The 18,395-nt window shown below is 31.4% G+C and overlaps 4 protein-coding genes across 4 annotated transcripts; 3 read left to right on the top strand and 1 right to left on the bottom strand.

Moving 5' to 3' along the window:
- The first annotated feature begins 3,115 nt into the window (after positions 1-3,115).
- LOC116338176 lies at positions 3,116-4,601 on the top strand. The gene is made up of 2 exons (XM_031763280.1): positions 3,116-3,234; positions 3,304-4,601. The coding sequence occupies exons 1-2, from the start codon at positions 3,184-3,186 to the stop codon at positions 4,171-4,173; spliced, it is 921 nt and encodes a 306-aa protein (XP_031619140.1). The 5' UTR covers positions 3,116-3,183; the 3' UTR covers positions 4,174-4,601.
- A 5,266-nt stretch (positions 4,602-9,867) lies between these two features.
- Positions 9,868-12,121, bottom strand: LOC116338287 (odorant receptor 9a-like). Its single transcript, XM_031763427.1, has 9 exons — positions 11,966-12,121; positions 11,734-11,902; positions 11,480-11,672; positions 11,190-11,378; positions 11,035-11,109; positions 10,867-10,969; positions 10,585-10,689; positions 10,369-10,524; positions 9,868-10,221 (listed from the first exon to the last, which is right to left on the bottom strand). The coding sequence occupies exons 1-9, from the start codon at positions 12,080-12,082 to the stop codon at positions 10,171-10,173; spliced, it is 1,158 nt and encodes a 385-aa protein (XP_031619287.1). The 5' UTR covers positions 12,083-12,121; the 3' UTR covers positions 9,868-10,170.
- Positions 12,122-14,898: 2,777 nt separating this feature from the next.
- On the top strand, positions 14,899-16,558 carry LOC116338053 (RCC1-like G exchanging factor-like protein). Its single transcript, XM_031763100.1, has 3 exons — positions 14,899-15,869; positions 15,946-16,107; positions 16,172-16,558. Exons 1-3 carry the CDS (start codon positions 14,981-14,983, stop codon positions 16,507-16,509), a joined length of 1,389 nt encoding a protein of 462 aa, XP_031618960.1. The 5' UTR covers positions 14,899-14,980; the 3' UTR covers positions 16,510-16,558.
- Positions 16,559-16,897: 339 nt separating this feature from the next.
- Positions 16,898-18,321, top strand: LOC116338144. Its single transcript, XM_031763228.1, has 4 exons — positions 16,898-17,277; positions 17,371-17,627; positions 17,698-17,755; positions 17,843-18,321. Exons 1-4 carry the CDS (start codon positions 17,221-17,223, stop codon positions 17,969-17,971), a joined length of 501 nt encoding a protein of 166 aa, XP_031619088.1. The 5' UTR covers positions 16,898-17,220; the 3' UTR covers positions 17,972-18,321.
- Positions 18,322-18,395: the final 74 nt, after the last annotated feature.

Genomic DNA, 18,395 nt, shown 5'->3' with positions numbered 1-18,395 from the left:
AGAGAGAGAGAGAGAGAGAGAGAGAGAGAGAGAGAGAGAGAGAGAGAGAGAGAGACGGAGCAGGAACGCGAACCATGTATTCCAAACACAATTCCTAAGAGAAAAGCAATATCTATACGTTTTATTCACACATGATGGATGCATAAAAGAGAGAGAAAGCGTAATCGACGAAGGCACGTATTAATTACATCGATTAAATAATCTGTCGCTTTGTCGATCGAAAGGACATTTGTTTTCAAATGGACAAACACACACAAAAACAGCAAGCAATTCACATCAATTTGAAATGAAAAAATCATGACGATAAATGTGATTGTAAAAAAAAAATGAAGCAAGAGACGAGAAAGTAGGTGCGGAGAGATAAAATGTCAACGAAATACAAATGTGAATACAATCAACGAGAAATTTTTTGATAAATTGAGTTAGTTTGTTATTTGATATAGTACAGAGGAGGGAGAGGGTGATGGCGCATATAATTTGAAAGCGGATGTTTGTCACAATAGCATACACCACCAAATAGTATCAAAACTTTATCGAACACGTATTTAAAGTGTCCATTTCGAATGTTTGTATCAGACGACAACGATAAAGAAAATCTCAACGCAATCAATAAATACGTCAAAAAAATTCGGTCGTAAGCAAGAGCAAATCCATTTGGACTCAGAATGAACATTATTTCGAGGATTTTTGTTGCTCTAATGCACACGCTCCGCCATGTTTGCATTAATAATAGCAAATGCGACACAGCACACAACGAATCTCTATGGAGAGAAAATGCTCTTTCCAAAAATCGCACGTCCTATTAAAGAAGCGCCTTTAGCTCAGTGGCACACAACGATAGACAGAGAAAAGAAGATATGTACTCAAATGTCGATGGGAATGCAACGCCTTCTAGGGGATATCCATGCGAATTAGAATTAGCACATTAGCAAAAAAATAGGGAAATTTGCATGAAGAAAATAGCAAAATTAGCAATAAATAGCAGAATTAGCACTGTACACGTATATACTTTAGTAAGCATTTATTCTTGAATATATTGAAATAATTAATTAAAATAAAATTCACAAAACAAACGAATTGAATAGTGTTGAACTAAAATGTATCAAAATATGTAGTTAAATACGCTTTTTCTCATTTTTAAATAAAAATATATTCAATGGCACGTAACCAAGCACGTTTCATCTGTATTAACTACAATTTACGAATTGCAATCGGAAATGTAGATTTGATGACAGATTTCTTACTGAAAACGTATACGCTAGTGCCTGCTTCAAATATACACGTTGAAAGTGTCAACTTGAAACATTTACGTAAACACATTTCAGTTATTCGATCATGCTGTCAATCTGACGTATGCAATATTTTTGACGTACTAGAGAAATTAGCAAAAAATAGCAGTATTAGAACAAACTAGTAGAAATACTAGCAGAATTAGTGAAAAATAGAGAGAAATAGCGTTTATTATTATAAATTATTCGATCTGCAATTCACGGTTATCCCCTAGAACGCCTTTGTGTATGATTTAAATGGTCAAACAGATTTTCTTCACGTTTTTCTTTCACTGTCTATTTGCTTGTTCTCTGTCGGCAGATTTTTTTCTTCTTCCCTGTAACAAACATGTTTACAAGCTCTTTGTTGTGCAAACAATTTTCTTAGATTTCAACATTGTCCGGCAACGTCTAAGAACACGAAAAACATCACGGAATAACATCGCAAACTACAAAGACTGATGTGAATTCGTGCGCTTCATTTCGGTCCTCGATGAGAACGAAGCGAGTGTATATTTGACCGATTTCATTGCAATTGAACGTGCTTGTGGTCGATTACATTCCAACTATATATACAGCGTTAGGTACATCACATTAAAATGTTTCATGATCTATTTTTTAAAAATACGAAATATACGGAGTGTTTATTCGTTGCAATGACACTACTTTAGATTGATTTCAAATGGACACATTCGAGAACTAAGAGAATTATACCATTGCAAACAGCCGTTGCCTTTGAGAACATTTTTCATTGCATTATATGTGACGGATGCACTCTGCACTTATCAAAATGAGCTTTTGAAATGCATCTTCTCAATTTATTCGAAAGAAAAAAGTGAATAGTGGGATGTACAAATACGAACCGGGACTTGTTTTGGCTCTGACCATAAGATGTATTGAACTTGATTGCCGCTCTATAAGATATCTTCAAAAGAAAGTTTACATGCCGAATATCACGATTATTGCAATGAAAAAAAAAATGTTTTAAAATGACAAAACTATTTTCAAAAATGTACATAAAAGTGTGAAACGCAAAGGAAATTTAAGGAATATGATTAAAAACAAATAAATTTTATCATCAATAGAACTTTTGTATTTGATTTTTACGTATATCAAAGTAATTTTTAATAAGAAAGCCAAAAACCGGTTGATTCTACTATTATATTCGATCGTTGTTTCAAACCAAGTTGAAATTCTTTCTCAAGGCATAATTATTTAGCGTAGTTTATTAAAATTTGAAAATGTTTTAAAAAATAAAACAGATTGTGGGTTTCTCTAGGGGGAGAAACGCTGCTAATTTTTCTTTTTTTCAGTTTGTTTCTACCCCCTAGGGGTTTCTTTAACAATTTATTTGTTTATTCGATTTCAAGAGTTTTTTTCTCTTAAAATATTTATATCGTGTGTGAACAAACAACAAAATGTCGAACCAGTGGTACAAACGAGTGGTATAAACCAGTGGCTGGATATTCGATCGGGTAGTGTTTCATTGTGAACGAAATTGTACAAAAATATTGTGATAATTTCAGTCTGTGATCAGACGGTGAATGAATAAAATAAATAAATAAATAAACGAACAAATGAAACAAATGTTTCGGTAAAATGTGAAGTGGACTATTTTGTTACAAAGTCATACAAAATTACACGAAACTGAACATTTTTGTCGAACAAACAAGATTAAATTATATGTTTTTGCAATCCATGAACGTTCGCTGATAGCTTTATTTCTACTGAATTTCGTTGTTGAAAATTCATATTATGGTTATAATGTCAATAATTATTTCAGAAATTTCAAATTAAGAAAAATAATATGTCGTTATCAAATGTATTGTTGATACATATACGTTTTAGTAACTTAGTAACTTAAATGAATAAAGTCATCTGATATTGTCATTTAAATTGTTGAACCGTTGACAAAATGGAGTTTTTTTGCATACTCATTCTAGCGTTTTTGGTTTTTAAAGGAAATGTGAGTACTTTTTTGCATTTGTTCATTTTATTTATCTCACAAAAAGAATTGTTTCGTTCACAAAAATAGGTAATCCAAATCCAAGCTTATGATGAAATTGAAAGCACACCGATTATTGAGGTGAGCCCAAATCAACCAGATCTGTCCAACGATTTAATTGAAGTGATTCTCTCTAAAGCTGGTTTCAAAACAACAAAAATGGCAGGACAATCACGAGCGCTAATGACTATATCTGGAGATGCGATGAGAAGGATTTTTCAGGATCGCATTATTGTGATAGATCCAAATAGGTATTACGATGGAACCTATGAGTACTATAATAAAGGCGAACGTTATCTTGAAATCGCGAATTATGCCAGACTTTTGTCACTTTTCCAACAGTTTGGTGGTAATACAAGTAGAATTCATGTATATTACGGTTCAATGAATGATAGTGTCCGCAGTGAAATAAACAAAAATATTATTAAAAAGTGCGCAAACCAATTGACAGAACTTAAAATTTCTACTTCGGATGATACAAGAATTTGGGAAGAATTATCGAATGAAAATGGATCAATTTTTTTTCCAGAAGTGAAAAAATTCAAATACCTTGGTCCAATCAGCAGAAATTCATTCGATTTGAATTCAATATTTCCTAAACTTGAAACTTTCACATTGTTGGGTTCCGTGAACGACACAAACTGTTTGAAAAATGTAAAATCTCTCAAAGAATTAACGATGAGTACGAGTTCAATAGAAGAACATCAATTCGATAATATTTTTGCAAACAATAAACAAATATATAAGCTTTCTCTCGCGACCATTACAAGAAAGACTCTAGGCGCTATCGAGAAAAATTTAAACAATTTAAAAACACTTAAAGTTAAATATGTTTGCAGAGAATTTTTTATTCGACCAACTAATGAAACCAATATATATAATCTTGAATCAATACTTTGACGTCAATTTTTATGAAACGAGCGATTTAATTGGGGATTTGTCCTTTGATATGCCAAATCTGAAGAAACTCAAATTGAAAGGAAATCTAATTGATCATCGAATTTCTGGTTTTATTAATCATTTCAAAGCATTGGAAAGTGTGGAACTGGATACAAACTGTAAATATAATATCGCGAAATGTATTGAGCAATTAATTTATGTCAAAGAATTTGCTACAGGCGGCTTTGAAAATAATAGAGTAAATTTCTTGAAAATTTTGTTCGAATTGAATAACATCAACAAATATTTAAAAGCATCTAGAAGGCCAACATGGACACATGAAAAAATAAGAGACTACTTGGTGTTTATACGTAATTAGTTTGATAAAATTTATTACTTTCAAATTAATTTATTTCGGCAAAAATAAAGTTTTTTATTTCGAAAATGCATATTCATATTTAATCGATAAAAATCTAATCTCAATGAAAGTAAGCGAGAGAATTTGACTCGAAATTCTCGTTTAAACCCCCCTTCGCAAATTACTGTATTATATACAAAGCTTTGCATGGAAAAAAATTGGTTACAATTCAACAATAAATTGTTCAATATTATAATTTTCATTTTACTACGGTGCCCTTCAAAAAGAATTTCTTACTATCCTAAACTATGATTTGATCCATGTGAACCACTTGCGAAAGGTAATCCGATATCTCCGTAAACGAATCATTGGTCACAACAAATCGAAATGAACTCCGGATCTACATGAGGCGTTATTCTGTATTATTAATATCATTTACCAATTACATTACATTGGCTTCATTCAACGACTCTCCATTAAAAAATACAGAAGATTATAATCGAAAAACGCGACCAATTTTTCCAGAGAGAAAAATTGAAGCGACATCGACTTCAAGACAGAAAAATTGAAATAAAAAACCATAAAAAGTGATGTATCGCCTTTGAATTAGCGCATTTAAAAACAGCAGTCCAATACAGACAGTGATCTCAATGCATGCACAGTCAACCGATTAATAATCTGAAGACGATTACATTTAATGTTTATATTCCATAAAAAAAAAGAAAAAAAACGGTGTAACAAATTTGTAGATTGATTTCACATGCCAGAACGAGACAAGGACAATTGGAAAGAGAAATTTCTCAAGAGATGACAAATTACAAACAGACGGATCAGACGCCAACTCCCACTCTCCCCGTCGTCTCTCTGATTTATTAAATCTATTTGTTGGCACTTTTGCGGTTGCCAGACCGAACCAAACTAAACGGGGAATTGACTGGAAAATTGAAAAAGAAAAACACACGAAATCATTCTCATATTATTAACTACATTTTTATATAGTAAAAATGCGAAGAAAATATTTTCATTTGGATTCTATGCATTATTTGGTGACTGGTTATTCTGAACGATTTCATCGCCTGTATAAATTTGCAATTGAATTATAGTAAGAATTTATCAGTTTCTGTTCAGACGGTGAAATAAATAAGAATAAATATACAGATCTGTGTATTTTGCAATCTAAATGTAACGCATGCAAAACTTCACGTTCAACTACATATATTTTTATTTCCATAAACAAATCATCATTTTTTTATTTAGCACTAGCATTCGAAAACAAATCAAATACAAGAATGTCGAAAGAAATGAGCATTAAGAATATAACAATCCACGGGAAAAAATCGGTTTAAGTAAATTGGTTTGTTTGTCACAAAATAAGGAACACAGTATTGACACATCAATTTATCAAAGAATATAATTGATGAATTAGCCAGATTGAGTATGGTGAAGCCATTGCAAAACACGAAAGCATATAATTGATCAAATCGAAAGAGAAAATGATAAAGAGAGAAAGGGAATAACGACAATGAAAATTATTTTTGTTCGCCGTTGAAAATGAAATACGCACCAAATGTGTATCTTTTTTTCCTTCTACATTCATTTTATTTGACAGCACTTTTTCCTTTCCATTTGATAAATATTTGTATGGTATCTCGCCGACGGATGTAATTATTGTCTTGCATCGTTTTTTCACTTACACATTGCCAGACTACAAAATGCATTTGGGGCATAACATTAATTTGACGAGAGAGAAAAAATGAACGTCCAATGGCTGTCAGTTAAGTGAGTTTGGGCGATTGATCTCGAAATCATCAATATATTCCAGCTCGAAACAATCCGTCCCCGAAAAAAAAAAAACAAAGTTCATTATTTTACGAATTGACTGGCGCGCACTCATGTTTATGCATTAATTTGGTGTGATTAATACATTTTGAGTGTTCGTTGAACTACAGTCATTTCGAGGTTGATTCGCTTTTATGAAAACCGCTGGGTCAGTCACTGTGTGAATCACAATAAATGATGGTGATTCAATTACTATAGTGTAATGAGACAAAAAGCTTCAACGCATAAATACATTATGTAAAGTCTGGCCGATTGTGATTTTTCGTCTCATCTTTGATTGAAATTCAAATATGAAAATCCCGATAACAAAGCTCAACCTACTGGCACGTTTTATTTTTTGTTTCTTAAAAACTAGAATAAATTAATGGCAAAAAATTGAAAATAGAAATCGCATAACTTAAAAATTTATTGTCTCAAGTGAGAGCTGTTTACTCACCTTGTATGGTTTGCTTCAGAAATGATGATGATGACATTTCATTTTAAGTGACGTGTGAAAAGAACGTGAAAAAGCAATGAATTCCATAAATCTTGTGAAATTAAAGCTTAATCGCCCGTAAAACCAGAAACAGTGAATACCGTACACTGGACGCCGTCGGTCTTTATATCGTTATTTATGTAACCTACTGCCGTACACACTAGAAAGGAAAAATGTACTGCAGAAGTTCTCAAAAAGTTCACAGGAGAAAATGTATAAATTGGAACCATCAACCAACACATAGCAATATGATTGGCAGCAAATTTGAATGAAAAAACTTGTAATTTGTTCAAAATTTATTTCCAATGATTTTATGAAATACTGGAATATAAGGATTTAAGTTATTACCATTCTTGTGAAAGATGCGTCTTCATCAAAGTAATGGCATATTTCGTCTTCGTAAAATAAGTTGCAATCGGACGAGTAAACATAGATTTAAACTTGAGTTTGGTTTGCCTTTGGCACTAATTATGTAAAATTAGCAGCATCCACCAAAATTGTTGTGCTATTAAATGCTCAATTTATAGTTTAATACAGTTTAATGCAGTTTTAAAATCGAAAATCATATTGGAGAAATTTAATATTGAGCCAGCTTAATTTCAAATGCAGATGCTCAAAGTGAATTGTGCTATCGAACGATATATAATTGATACAGTCCAATGTGATCAACATGAGAAACTATTTCGAATGAGACATGGTTTTAACTTATGAGCCAGAAATCGAACGAGCGAGAAAGAGAGAAAGTTAAATCACACAATCCAAATGAATCGAAATCGTTCGTGGAATGATGATATTGCCGATGTTAGTTTATAACATTGCAGATGCAAGCACACACTATCACTATAGTTACAAATCTCACAAAATGTATCGCTTTCAATTGAAGAGGATGCTTATGAAACGCAGAAATAACATTGATACACTTCGTGCAGGTTGTGTTCCTTGCTGCTTCTCTGACTTTGTTTCCCTTTCTTTTGCTCTGTCCTTTTCTAACCTCTTTCTCTATACTATTCACTCTCTCATTCTCATTCAGTAAATTTAAGTGGGCAATAAAACTGATAAATAGCTACGACAAAACTAAATCGAGCAGCTAACTCGAATACGATTTTCAAATGGAGAAAATCGAGCTCATTCGAACACTTAATGTGCGACGCTCATTCTCTCCTTCTTCGCATATATATATATATTTTATACAGCGTATGCAAAATTGTAAATAATGTGATTTGTCTTGCAGTTCGGCTGCTGTTGTATTCAATACATGTATGTGCGTGTATGTATATATGTTACTAGAGCTAAATTGTGATTATCAAAATCAATCGAGCGGAAAAATCACTGCAGAATTATTTTGGCTCTCGCCAATTCCAATCGAAAAACTATACTGAACATAATTGTTTTCACAGAACAAGGAATTTTATGCTGTAATTGAGCAACAATGAATCAGCTTTATCGAAATTTTCATTTAGATGTGCTGGATACTTAATACCGGCCAAAATGTTCACCAGAATAACCATTAAGTGAAGTGGATATTTTGGCTATGACCAATCTTAAAGAATTTTCGGAGTTTTAATGAAAATTTCGAAACCAGAACTTGAATAACATTGAAACTTACTCGGAAATGAATGCATTCTTCACAGTAATCGAAAAATGTGATACATTGATTAATGTGCAATCTGAATGTTCCTTTTTTAATTCAAACCACGCACGTTTCTCTTCATTCGTAGAATAGTGCGAAAGTAAACACTTTCTAGGAATTGTATAAGGTAATTTGGGATAAGTTTATGCATCATTGAATATGCCTGTGAATAAAAGGAGATGTACTTTTGTTAGTTTTTACACTTTTAAATAAGCAGACGAAGAGAATGTAGAGAAGTAAATATTTTTTCTTTAAATGGGATTGATGTTGGTCTTTATAACCCTTTACTTTGTTACTTTTCTATATGTATGCATTAAATGAGTCGTGTGTTAAATGTTGAATGGATTTTTTCATTGAAATTTACTCTCAGTTTTCTTGAATACATCTATTAATAAGGTAAGCTCAATTTAAACCCAATGAATTTTATGCAGAGATATGGCATCCAAAGAGAAGTGAACTTCATTTGAATATGAAAATACTACACTTTTAATAAGATTTTTATAATCACACCACTCTAGGGTTTTATGAAATGTATTCAAATTCAATTCAGACGAAACATTTCTAAAAAATACTTTACGAGTAAAAGGGTATAGAAACTTAACGAAAGCCAAGCATAAGTGATGACATTTCTTGGAAAATTTGTCCTTGCTCCTAAACTAGCAATCTCAGTAATGAGCACTAGTAGCATTCTCACCAATGACACTTATTACGCGATAAGACGATAATAGACTGAAAACTGTTATTTAAATGCACTACTCTCTTTTCGGGGGTTTGATTTCAGCGAATTTATACGTACAGGTCTGTTCCCTCGCAGAGTATTATTCACCATTTTTGACGTATTTTTTTAGTGTGTTGTAGAATTCTAATGAATTTCGATTTATAGAACGAATAATATCTGCTATTCATTTGCCAATAAAGTTGTGGAATAAGACCAATTATGTCGGTTAATTTATTCATTCTTGTGATGTTTTCATTGAAAAACGCTTATAATTTTTGATTACAGTCAAACCAAAGAGTAACAATTTTTTTTAATTCAAATAAATATACAAATGTACCTACATCAATTCAAATAAAACAACAAAAATTAACTTAAAATTTCATAATGTGTGTTTCTTGATAATCACGATAAAAGTTGTATTTAAATACTTGCACAAACTTCTTCACTCTATTTACAATTTAATAATAAAATCTATTAGCCTTCAACATTATAGCTGTGAATTCTACTATCGAAAAACTGTTGAAAAAGCATTCGTTTACATGTAATCCAAAATCACGATCGTGATCGTTATCGATAACGTCTATATCTGAAGGAACTTATCACATTTTATTTTATTACTGTATTCGAATTGGGTAGATAACGCTGCATTAATCATAATAAAATGGTCGGTTTCAAAACTTATTGAAATCTTTCTGTTATTGGTGCTTTTAAACTCTACGTTTAACACTGAAATCAATTTAAGGAATGCATGCGATATAAATTAGATGTATCATTTATTATTGAATAACAACATCTCCTTTATTTGACCTCTTTTAAATTTTGACTGGGTATTTGCTGATAGAACAATTGTAAATATTTTTCAAATTGTAATCAATTATCAGCGCAACAGTTATGTCTAGACGTCGGCACACGTTGGAAAGATTCCAAATTATTATTTGGTGCAGGTTTAATTATACAAATATTTCATGTGAATGCGATGGATTATTGCACGAAAACTACTATACGAATTGTCTGAGAAGGAGAATGAATGAGACAATTGCTTTGACGACCTAAAATTAAAAAAAAGCACAATTACAATCAAACAGATTAAACCAATTTTAAATTTGCTTATTCGATTTTTGAACGAAGCAAGTTTCCAATTTGTAGAGATGATCTGTATCTGTGTATTTGTATATACTATCATTAACAATATATACCGATGAAAAAGTGAGCCAGTCACATTTTAAAATCCCATATCCAGTAAGATAGAGCGGTTTTTGTAGTAAAGGTAATATGATCACAATATATTTTTCAAATTCCAATGGCAACTCTTCCCACTCGATCGAATACATATCATGCGACATTTTGTACAACTGAAATTGAATTTTAATATTTTATCTCGTTTTTTACTTGAATCGTTGAAAATAACTTACATATAGTGAAATCTCAGTACCTAACTTTGATGTCATCATCAATGAACTAAATGCTGCCAATAAAACTGTTTTGAATTGAATAATATCACTGCTACCTCCCAGTAACTATGGAGAAAATCAGTCATTGTATGAGTCATTTTTTGTGTGTTTTCCTTTCAACGCTAAAAGTTTCGACTGAATACGTCGATTGTCACTTTTGTAAGCAAAAAAGAGTGTTTGGACTCGAAAAAACATTGAATTCGAGAAAATCAGCTGAAAAGATTTGAAAAAAATGAAACATACATTTTGAGCGACCAAGAATCCAGTTGAACCAAGCAAAAAGTATAACGAAGCAAACTCAAAAAATACCACTCCGCTGACCATTGATGAGTACAAATTGAAAAATCTAATCGAAAAAAATGAACCACCAAATTAAGAACTTTCAAGAATCAAAAAATATTTGCTTTCTACTCAATAATTTTTTGATGGAAAAAAAGAATTTTCTTGAAATGTTCCTTTAATTTTTTATTCTTGTCATTGCAATCTCTGAAAGAGATGTGAAAAAGATGAATTAATCATGTTCTGGAAATTGAATCAATCCATTGAAAAAGAAATGTTAGACTTACTCGTGAATGATTGAAGTAATCTGCGAAATCTCATGGCTCAAATCCATTGTGCATGCAATGATTTGAAATCCTCCGCGGTAATAAAGTTCATGAATGATAATTTTTCCCAGTGCCACACCACTGATGCTGAGTGCCGACAGTGTTATTACCAATGAATATTTCCATAAATTGTCCATCTCGAATGGGATTCTGTTCGGGAATGCATATTTTACATTTTGAAGTTATTTCTTTTTTCGTACTTCAGTCTGACATCATATTTTCAATTTTAATTTTTCAATGCAAATGCTTACGAAAAATAAAATGGTACGATCCATTGCTCTAGGGCCATTTCGTCATATGTGAAATAGTATCGCATTGTTGATATTACTGATGGAATTATCATTGTGGCAAGTGTTAGAATGCTCAAAATCAAATAAGCATTATAGAAAATTGTATATAATCGATCAGCTTTCGTATAATATTTGCCGGAAAATGTATCCGATCCTAAATCAAAATAGAATTTTTGAAAAAAATGTAATTTTCTCCAATATGTAAATTCACTTACGTTCGGTTATGTTATCCTCTAGCAAACGAAATAAATTACGCAATCCATTGGTTCTGGTCATACTAGTGTAAAATGAACTGGTTATGTAGAACTGAATGGCCAAATAGTAGAATGCCTTGAGTGTAAGATCCATATTCTTTTCATTTAGACTCCGATAAACTGCCATAATCTATTAAGAAATCACTGAAGTTATTTGAAAATAAAAAGAAAATAAAAGAATAAAATTACGTACTGATGGAACTATTAACATCACCAGAAAAAATTGCTGTGAAATACGTCCTATCGACCGATACAAACGATTTGGATCATTTGTAATTGGAATAAAACCAAAGACTGTTAAAATTTTCATCGTTGATGATTAAACACGAATTTGAACTGAAATGACGATTTTTTTAGGATTTTCCTCTAATTTATAGGGAAAAAGCAGTGATAATTTTCAGACAAATTAAATTAAAGGGTTTTCACACCTAAATGTGTTAACCACATAATTACTAGTCTTCTAATATTCTAGAAAATCGATCAATTGACCTTAATTATACGGGCTGAAGTGTTTTTTACTTAAAAAACTACAGTACAAAAATAATGTGAATCCATTTTAACTGGACACGTTAATATAATTCACTTGCGTGCGTACATTTTATTTATGCAAATTGATATATTTGATATTGTTCATTTGAGATTGAAATTTGAAAAAGTATTGAAGGATTCGCTGCTATTTTTCAATCTATTAATTAATTTTGTGCAATGTAGATATCAGCCAGCTTTGGTAGACAATAAATTCTAATTAATAAATAATTAAAATTCTTATAAATCTTCAAAAGAGAGACATTTTTTCGACTATATATAGTATGTACGGTATAAATTCGTGTGACTGTAAACACGCCAAAAAATACTTAATAAAAACTGGCTAGTCACGATTATATCAATTTCAATGATAAACATTGAAACTTCATGAAATCATTATGTCAATCTGTCAGACTATTAAGCAAGCTAGTAACTTTAATGATATACTACTTGATGCTATGTCTACGCTCATCAAATTACGCTCATCAACACCAAAATTTAAACGTATCGCACTTATGAATTTCATGTTGCATTCAAGGCGGAGCTTTCCTTCTTAATTTCAGTGTTCAGATTTCTATTTCACCATAAAAGGTTACTGACTGTTATTGTTATATTAACTAAACCAACTCTATTTAATTTTCCTTTTTAGACGCATCGTTTCAGATTTTCAAGAAAAGTAAAAATATTTATTATTCAAGCTTATTTCAAAAGATTATTTATTTCGAACTATTTCAATTCGTATCTATTTTCGCCAAAATTAAAACATTCACTTAAAGCATACACAAACTTTGTCCAAATCCTTGTAAATGTAAAATTGAAGCTCAAACAAATATACAGTTGAAAAGATTATTGTATTCGATAATATCAACCATGTATGTTTCGTCTCCTGCAACTGGAAATTTAAGTTTATATGTAAAGCTTCCGTTTATGGCATGTTGACTTTGAAGGGTTTGTTGTAAATGAAGAATCATAGCGAGCGGCAGTTCATGCGAGATAAAATTGGTGCTTAATGGGTGTTATTTCTGTTGATTCGACTTAAAATCTTAACTGAAAATTTCATTTTTTAAAGATTCTTTTTTGATTTTCCACTTTTGGTTAATTACATAAATTGAATATGATCATTGTTTGTGATAAATGTAAGTAATTCATGGAAGCAAATCATTTTAATGAAACGCTATAATTCAATAAAATTGTTTTCTCATATGAAATGAGAAGAAGACAATTCGTATCACACATTCATTATCTTCTTGCAATTTACATTTGTTTTCATCAAGCTCACAATTCTACCAAATAAATTAATCAACTGTCCAACATTTTATTCAGCATCAAGAAAAAACAATTTGTGGTCATTATTTCGATGAAAATATTTTTATTTTAAAAATTGTCGACAAAATGATTGACACGATCCTTTATTTTCGAATCGATTAGGATTACCACCACATCCACTGTAGAAAAATATTTCACATCTGCCGACCTTTGAGTTGTAAAAAAATTTCGGAGAAAATGCCAAACAACTTCCTTCTAACGGCATCATAGCACAGATCTCTTCTGTTTTGAAAAGAATCAAAGGTAAAATACACTATCACAAATACACTCGAAGACTATTTTTCACCTGATCTTAATTGATTTGCTGTCATATTTTCTTTGGCTATTGTTTGTGGTCGAGACTGCACCAAAACAGTTAATATAAAAACTGTCAATAATGGGCAAAAAAAATTCATTTTAAACTTTAAACGTCTGCGCTGTACTACTTTATATTCAAAACTAACCACAAAATATCGTGGCTTCTATTTATAAGTTACTTCGACGATCTTTTTTGTGTTACTTTCTAAATTGATTGTATTTTTAATAAAGTCAAAATCAGGTTTTTTAAATATAAATAATCATAACGTCTTTGAATCAACAAGAGAGTATCAAAAGCAAATGTCATTGGAAATTCCCGATGAAGAAAATAAATATTGCCCGATAAATTTGAAAAATGAAATGAATTTCGGTAGAATTGATTAATAATTCCGCTTTTGAAATGTTGAGTATTTTATCCACACACTCTGATAAACTTTATGATTATGTGTGTCATATCATTAGTGATAGTGCTTTTTGTTGAGTTACTCTCTATTTTTAGATAAAAGCGCTCTAAAAATAAGAGATAATTGCATTTTAACGTTTGGATGAGTTCATTCGATTTCATAACACAATAAATTCAATATGAATATGAAATTGAAAAAATGAAAAATTCCAAAAAATGGACACAACTAAAAAAGACGCACCTTAAATTAGTCGTAAAAGGTGATAAAAATGATATACAATATTTCAGTCGTGTGAATTTGAGGCAAAAGTAGATTCAATAAAAACAATTCCAATCAAATCTCTGTTGTTACTAACGATAATTTGTGTTACAAAATTGAATTAGATTTGAAAACACTGATACATTCTTTTTATTCATTTACATTGCAACCGAAAAAAAGGTTCGAATAAATTCGCTTTAAAACTTCTAAAAGCACATTGAAAAATTCTAGCAGTTTCAAAGCTTCCACCAGTTCGATGACAGTTCGTGCAGAATATGTCAAATTCATCAAGTGTCAATGCGTAGAAAAAGTGGGGTTATGTTTGTCAAAACACACTGTTGTCTCCGTATTTCAACATTTCAAACAGAATTTCTATCGTAAAATTTCCAATGTAAAAAATGTGGAAAAATCTTAATTCAAATGTAGTCAATCATCAGACGCCGTTACGGCGATTTGTATCAAAATATGCATCAACAAAAGACAGACCGCTTAAAAAAAAGATGCAAGTTATGAATCAAGACGTAAGTAAATTCCCAATATACGAATATCAACGAAGTAAACCAACGGATCGTCGTGTTTATGTTTGGGGCCAAGCGGTAACCGGTGCATGTGGTTTCAATAAAACACTACACGATCAAAAGTTGGCAAAAATTGTACGGAGTCCATCGCGTTTACCATTTGCAGAACAGTTTGATGTTATCGATATTGCAGCCGGCTACGGCTTCACTCTCTTTGCTTGTAAGCCGGAAAAAGATATGACATTGTTTGGATGCGGTTTAAATACAGATTCACAATTGGGTTTCCAAAAACATGGAGGTAAAACAAATAAACCCATGGAAATAATGTATTATCCAGCACCAATAGCGCTGCCCAGGGGACGTGCCGATGAAAGTTTAAATATTAAAAAATTAGCAGCTGGTCGAGCACATTCAATTGTTTTATCTGAATCGGACGTTTTATTTTCGTTGGGAAACAATGCGTACGGTCAATGCGGTCGACCTGTTGTTGATGGTGAAGAATATGCTGCAAGTGAAATGATTCACAGAGTTGAAGGGAGATCAATATTCGGTGAAGATGATAAAGTAAAAGAAATTGTATGCGGTTTGGATCACAGTTTAATATTAACCGAAAACGGAAAAGTATTCTCTTGTGGATGGGGCGCTGACGGCCAAACTGGATTAGGACATTTCAATTCGATTGGCGAATGGACACAAGTACGTGGTGACATTGAAAATGAGAAAATTGTTAAACTAGCATGTAAATTCGATTGCGTGTTTGCATTGAATGGTAAGTTTTGATTTGTCTACAAGTAAATTTCATTGATTGCATTTTTTTTTTTTTTTTGTAATTTTTTCGATTCCAGATAAAAACGAAGTGTTTGGCTGGGGAAATTCAGAATATAATCAACTAGGTTTAAGCAATGGTATTCAACAAGTCAATACACCGATTAATTTGAAATTGCTTAAAAAGTGCGGCAAAATTATTGACATAGCAACAGCTGGTTCTGCGTGCATGGTATTAAATGGTACGACATTTTTTCTTTTATTTAAAAATTGTGCCACTAAATTCCATTTATTTTCCATCGACAGACGAGGGTGATGTGTTTGTGTGGGGTTTCGGCTTAGTTGGTTTGGGACCCAAAGCCGATCAAGTGATTGAACCGACAAAAATTCCATCGATACTATTTGGTCGCAATGATTTTAGTCCCGATAGCAAAGTTTGCTCCATTTTTGCCGGATTTTCACATTTTGGCGCAGTGACGAGTACACATGATCTATATATGTGGGGCCATAATCGATGTGCTTGCCTCGGTTTAAGAAACGAAAAAGATCAATATTTTCCATTAAAAGCATCCTTACCGGCGCAGGTTTTAAAAATTGAGTGCGGTGTTGATCACACGGTTGCATATTGTAAAGCCTTTGTTTGAATATATGTAAATAAATGTTAAAAACGCAATTAAAATTTGTTTGAGACAGCAAAAAGTACGTGGATTTGTTTATTTACAATTTGATGAGATAATCGCTCGGCGAAAGCCGACACAAAAAGAATTTCATATAAGCTTTTTTTTAAATAACCGAGTATTGAACAAGTTTAGTCGATTCCATCAAACTCAAGTATCCTCTTAAGATGAGTACTCTGAGAAACATTTCTAATCATTGAAATTAAAAGTATTCACTTTAACATATCATTTTAACATATATTTTTTTCCTCACATGTTTAAATGACATATGTCAGTAACTGAATTCGCGCACATATCGAAACGTCATTTTAACGTCGAAGCGAATTCAAATCGCGTGAAATGTCATTTTAATATGTGAGGGAAAAAACATATGTTAAAATAATATTTTACCGTGCCATCTTTTAGTTTCAATATTTCTATTTTCTCAGTGTCTTATCTTACCTTTTGTAACATTCAATCCATTCAATACTATCGATTCAGCTGATTATATTTTTTGGTTATTGTTCCTGATAAAATGGTTTAATTTAATATGAGTCACCTTAACAACTGATTTCATGAAATGACTAAATACTCAGTTTATACCTTAACACTTCGTATAAATATAATTTGCCAAATAACTCCAACCCACAGTTGTAATTTCACAACAGGTTAGAAAACAAGAAAAGTGCGCCAAGATTAATGATTGTTTCAAAAGTTAAATTTTTGTTGATTTGTATTTTGTTTTCAACAATAATGGTAATTTCAACTATTTTTTTTAAATTGTATTGATCTAGTTTTCAATGTATAAATTTTCTCGTATAACCACTTTTAATTTGATCATTTATTTAGGCGAATGAGGATAACTTGGCGAATGCGGATGTCAGTAGTCGATCCGACTATGTTCGCAGTATTTTTGGTCTAGTACATGGGAACAATAATGATGAAACCAACAGTTGTATTTGTGAAACCCTAAAAGATAAAATTAAGAAGCTTGGCATTCAACATCCCGAATTGAAGCATTGGTTTGACGAACTTCTTGATTTTATTGATTTTGCATCGAATTACTTTTATATATGTGGGGAACTTGCATTAAACCATGAAAAAAAGTAAGTAATAAAAATTCGATGAACGAGTTATGAACATTTATTTTTAAAAAAATTTTGTCTTTAATTTTAGGAAATGTTATTTGGTCTTTTTACACAAATGGGAGCAATTGATTGTAAAATTACCAGAGGTAAGCTATTACCAAATTGTTTCTCATTGTTTTCTTTTAAATCAAATTCCGATGAAAATGTTTTAACTCCAATATTTGTACGAACAGGAACGAAGGAAAGAAATCCTCGAAAAAATTAAAATCGATTCACTTGGAAACAATGGTATGAAGCAATACGAAAGCGCAATACATGAAATACAAAATATTTACGATGAGATGTTTAAAGATATAAAATAGATTTATTTACATGTCCAATGTAATGTATTATCTTTAAAATGAAATATACCTCTTATTTATTAGATTTTATATATGCAAGGCTGAGAGTTAAAACCAAATAAGTGAGTAAAAAGTTCTTATTGTTATACACAAAAAGGTTCAAAATTGCGTAGCATTCTAACATCACATTTTTGGTTTTTACTCTCAGCCTCACATATAAAGCAACTGAATTACTATTTTTCAAATTATGCTATTACTAGGTATATCGACCAAAAATTTTCTAATCAATGTAACCCGTCGACTCTTTTTTAAGTAGACGTTAAAACCGAATAAACAAAAATAAAATAAAAGCATCAGATTAAAAAACAAAACCAACGTAGATCTGTTCATTTACAATTTGTTGAAATAATTGCTCTGCGAAAACCGACAGAAAAAACATTTCTTA

This window comes from Contarinia nasturtii, unplaced genomic scaffold (genome assembly GCF_009176525.2).
Source record: "Contarinia nasturtii isolate CC-2019 unplaced genomic scaffold, AAFC_CNas_1.1 Cnas_scaffold_350, whole genome shotgun sequence".
NCBI lineage: Eukaryota > Metazoa > Arthropoda > Insecta > Diptera > Cecidomyiidae > Contarinia > Contarinia nasturtii.
Note: the sequence above shows the minus strand (reverse complement) of the source record. Positions and strands in the feature narration are given on the sequence as shown.

What these genes read in the sequence shown, in the direction of transcription:
- LOC116338053 (XM_031763100.1), top strand. Translation starts at nt 14,981, where the DNA reads ATGTGGAAAAATCTTAATTCAAATGTAGTCAATCATCAGACGCCGTTA. An exon ending in TTGCGTGTTTGCATTGAATG is followed by an intron (nt 15,870 to 15,945) that starts GTAAGTTTTGAT and finishes TTTCGATTCCAG; the next exon opens with ATAAAAACGAAGTGTTTGGC. An exon ending in TGCGTGCATGGTATTAAATG is followed by an intron (nt 16,108 to 16,171) that starts GTACGACATTTT and finishes TTCCATCGACAG; the next exon opens with ACGAGGGTGATGTGTTTGTG.
- LOC116338287 (XM_031763427.1), bottom strand. Translation starts at nt 12,082, where the DNA reads ATGAAAATTTTAACAGTCTTTGGTTTTATTCCAATTACAAATGATCCA. An exon ending in ATCGTACCATTTTATTTTTC is followed by an intron (nt 11,379 to 11,479) that starts GTAAGCATTTGC and finishes ATTCCCGAACAG; the next exon opens with AATCCCATTCGAGATGGACA. An exon ending in GTACTGAGATTTCACTATAT is followed by an intron (nt 10,525 to 10,584) that starts GTAAGTTATTTT and finishes ATTCAATTTCAG; the next exon opens with TTGTACAAAATGTCGCATGA.
- LOC116338144 (XM_031763228.1), top strand. Translation starts at nt 17,221, where the DNA reads ATGATTGTTTCAAAAGTTAAATTTTTGTTGATTTGTATTTTGTTTTCA. An exon ending in TTTTGTTTTCAACAATAATG is followed by an intron (nt 17,278 to 17,370) that starts GTAATTTCAACT and finishes TCATTTATTTAG; the next exon opens with GCGAATGAGGATAACTTGGC. An exon ending in GCATTAAACCATGAAAAAAA is followed by an intron (nt 17,628 to 17,697) that starts GTAAGTAATAAA and finishes CTTTAATTTTAG; the next exon opens with GAAATGTTATTTGGTCTTTT.
- LOC116338176 (XM_031763280.1), top strand. Translation starts at nt 3,184, where the DNA reads ATGGAGTTTTTTTGCATACTCATTCTAGCGTTTTTGGTTTTTAAAGGA. An exon ending in TTTTGGTTTTTAAAGGAAAT is followed by an intron (nt 3,235 to 3,303) that starts GTGAGTACTTTT and finishes TCACAAAAATAG; the next exon opens with GTAATCCAAATCCAAGCTTA.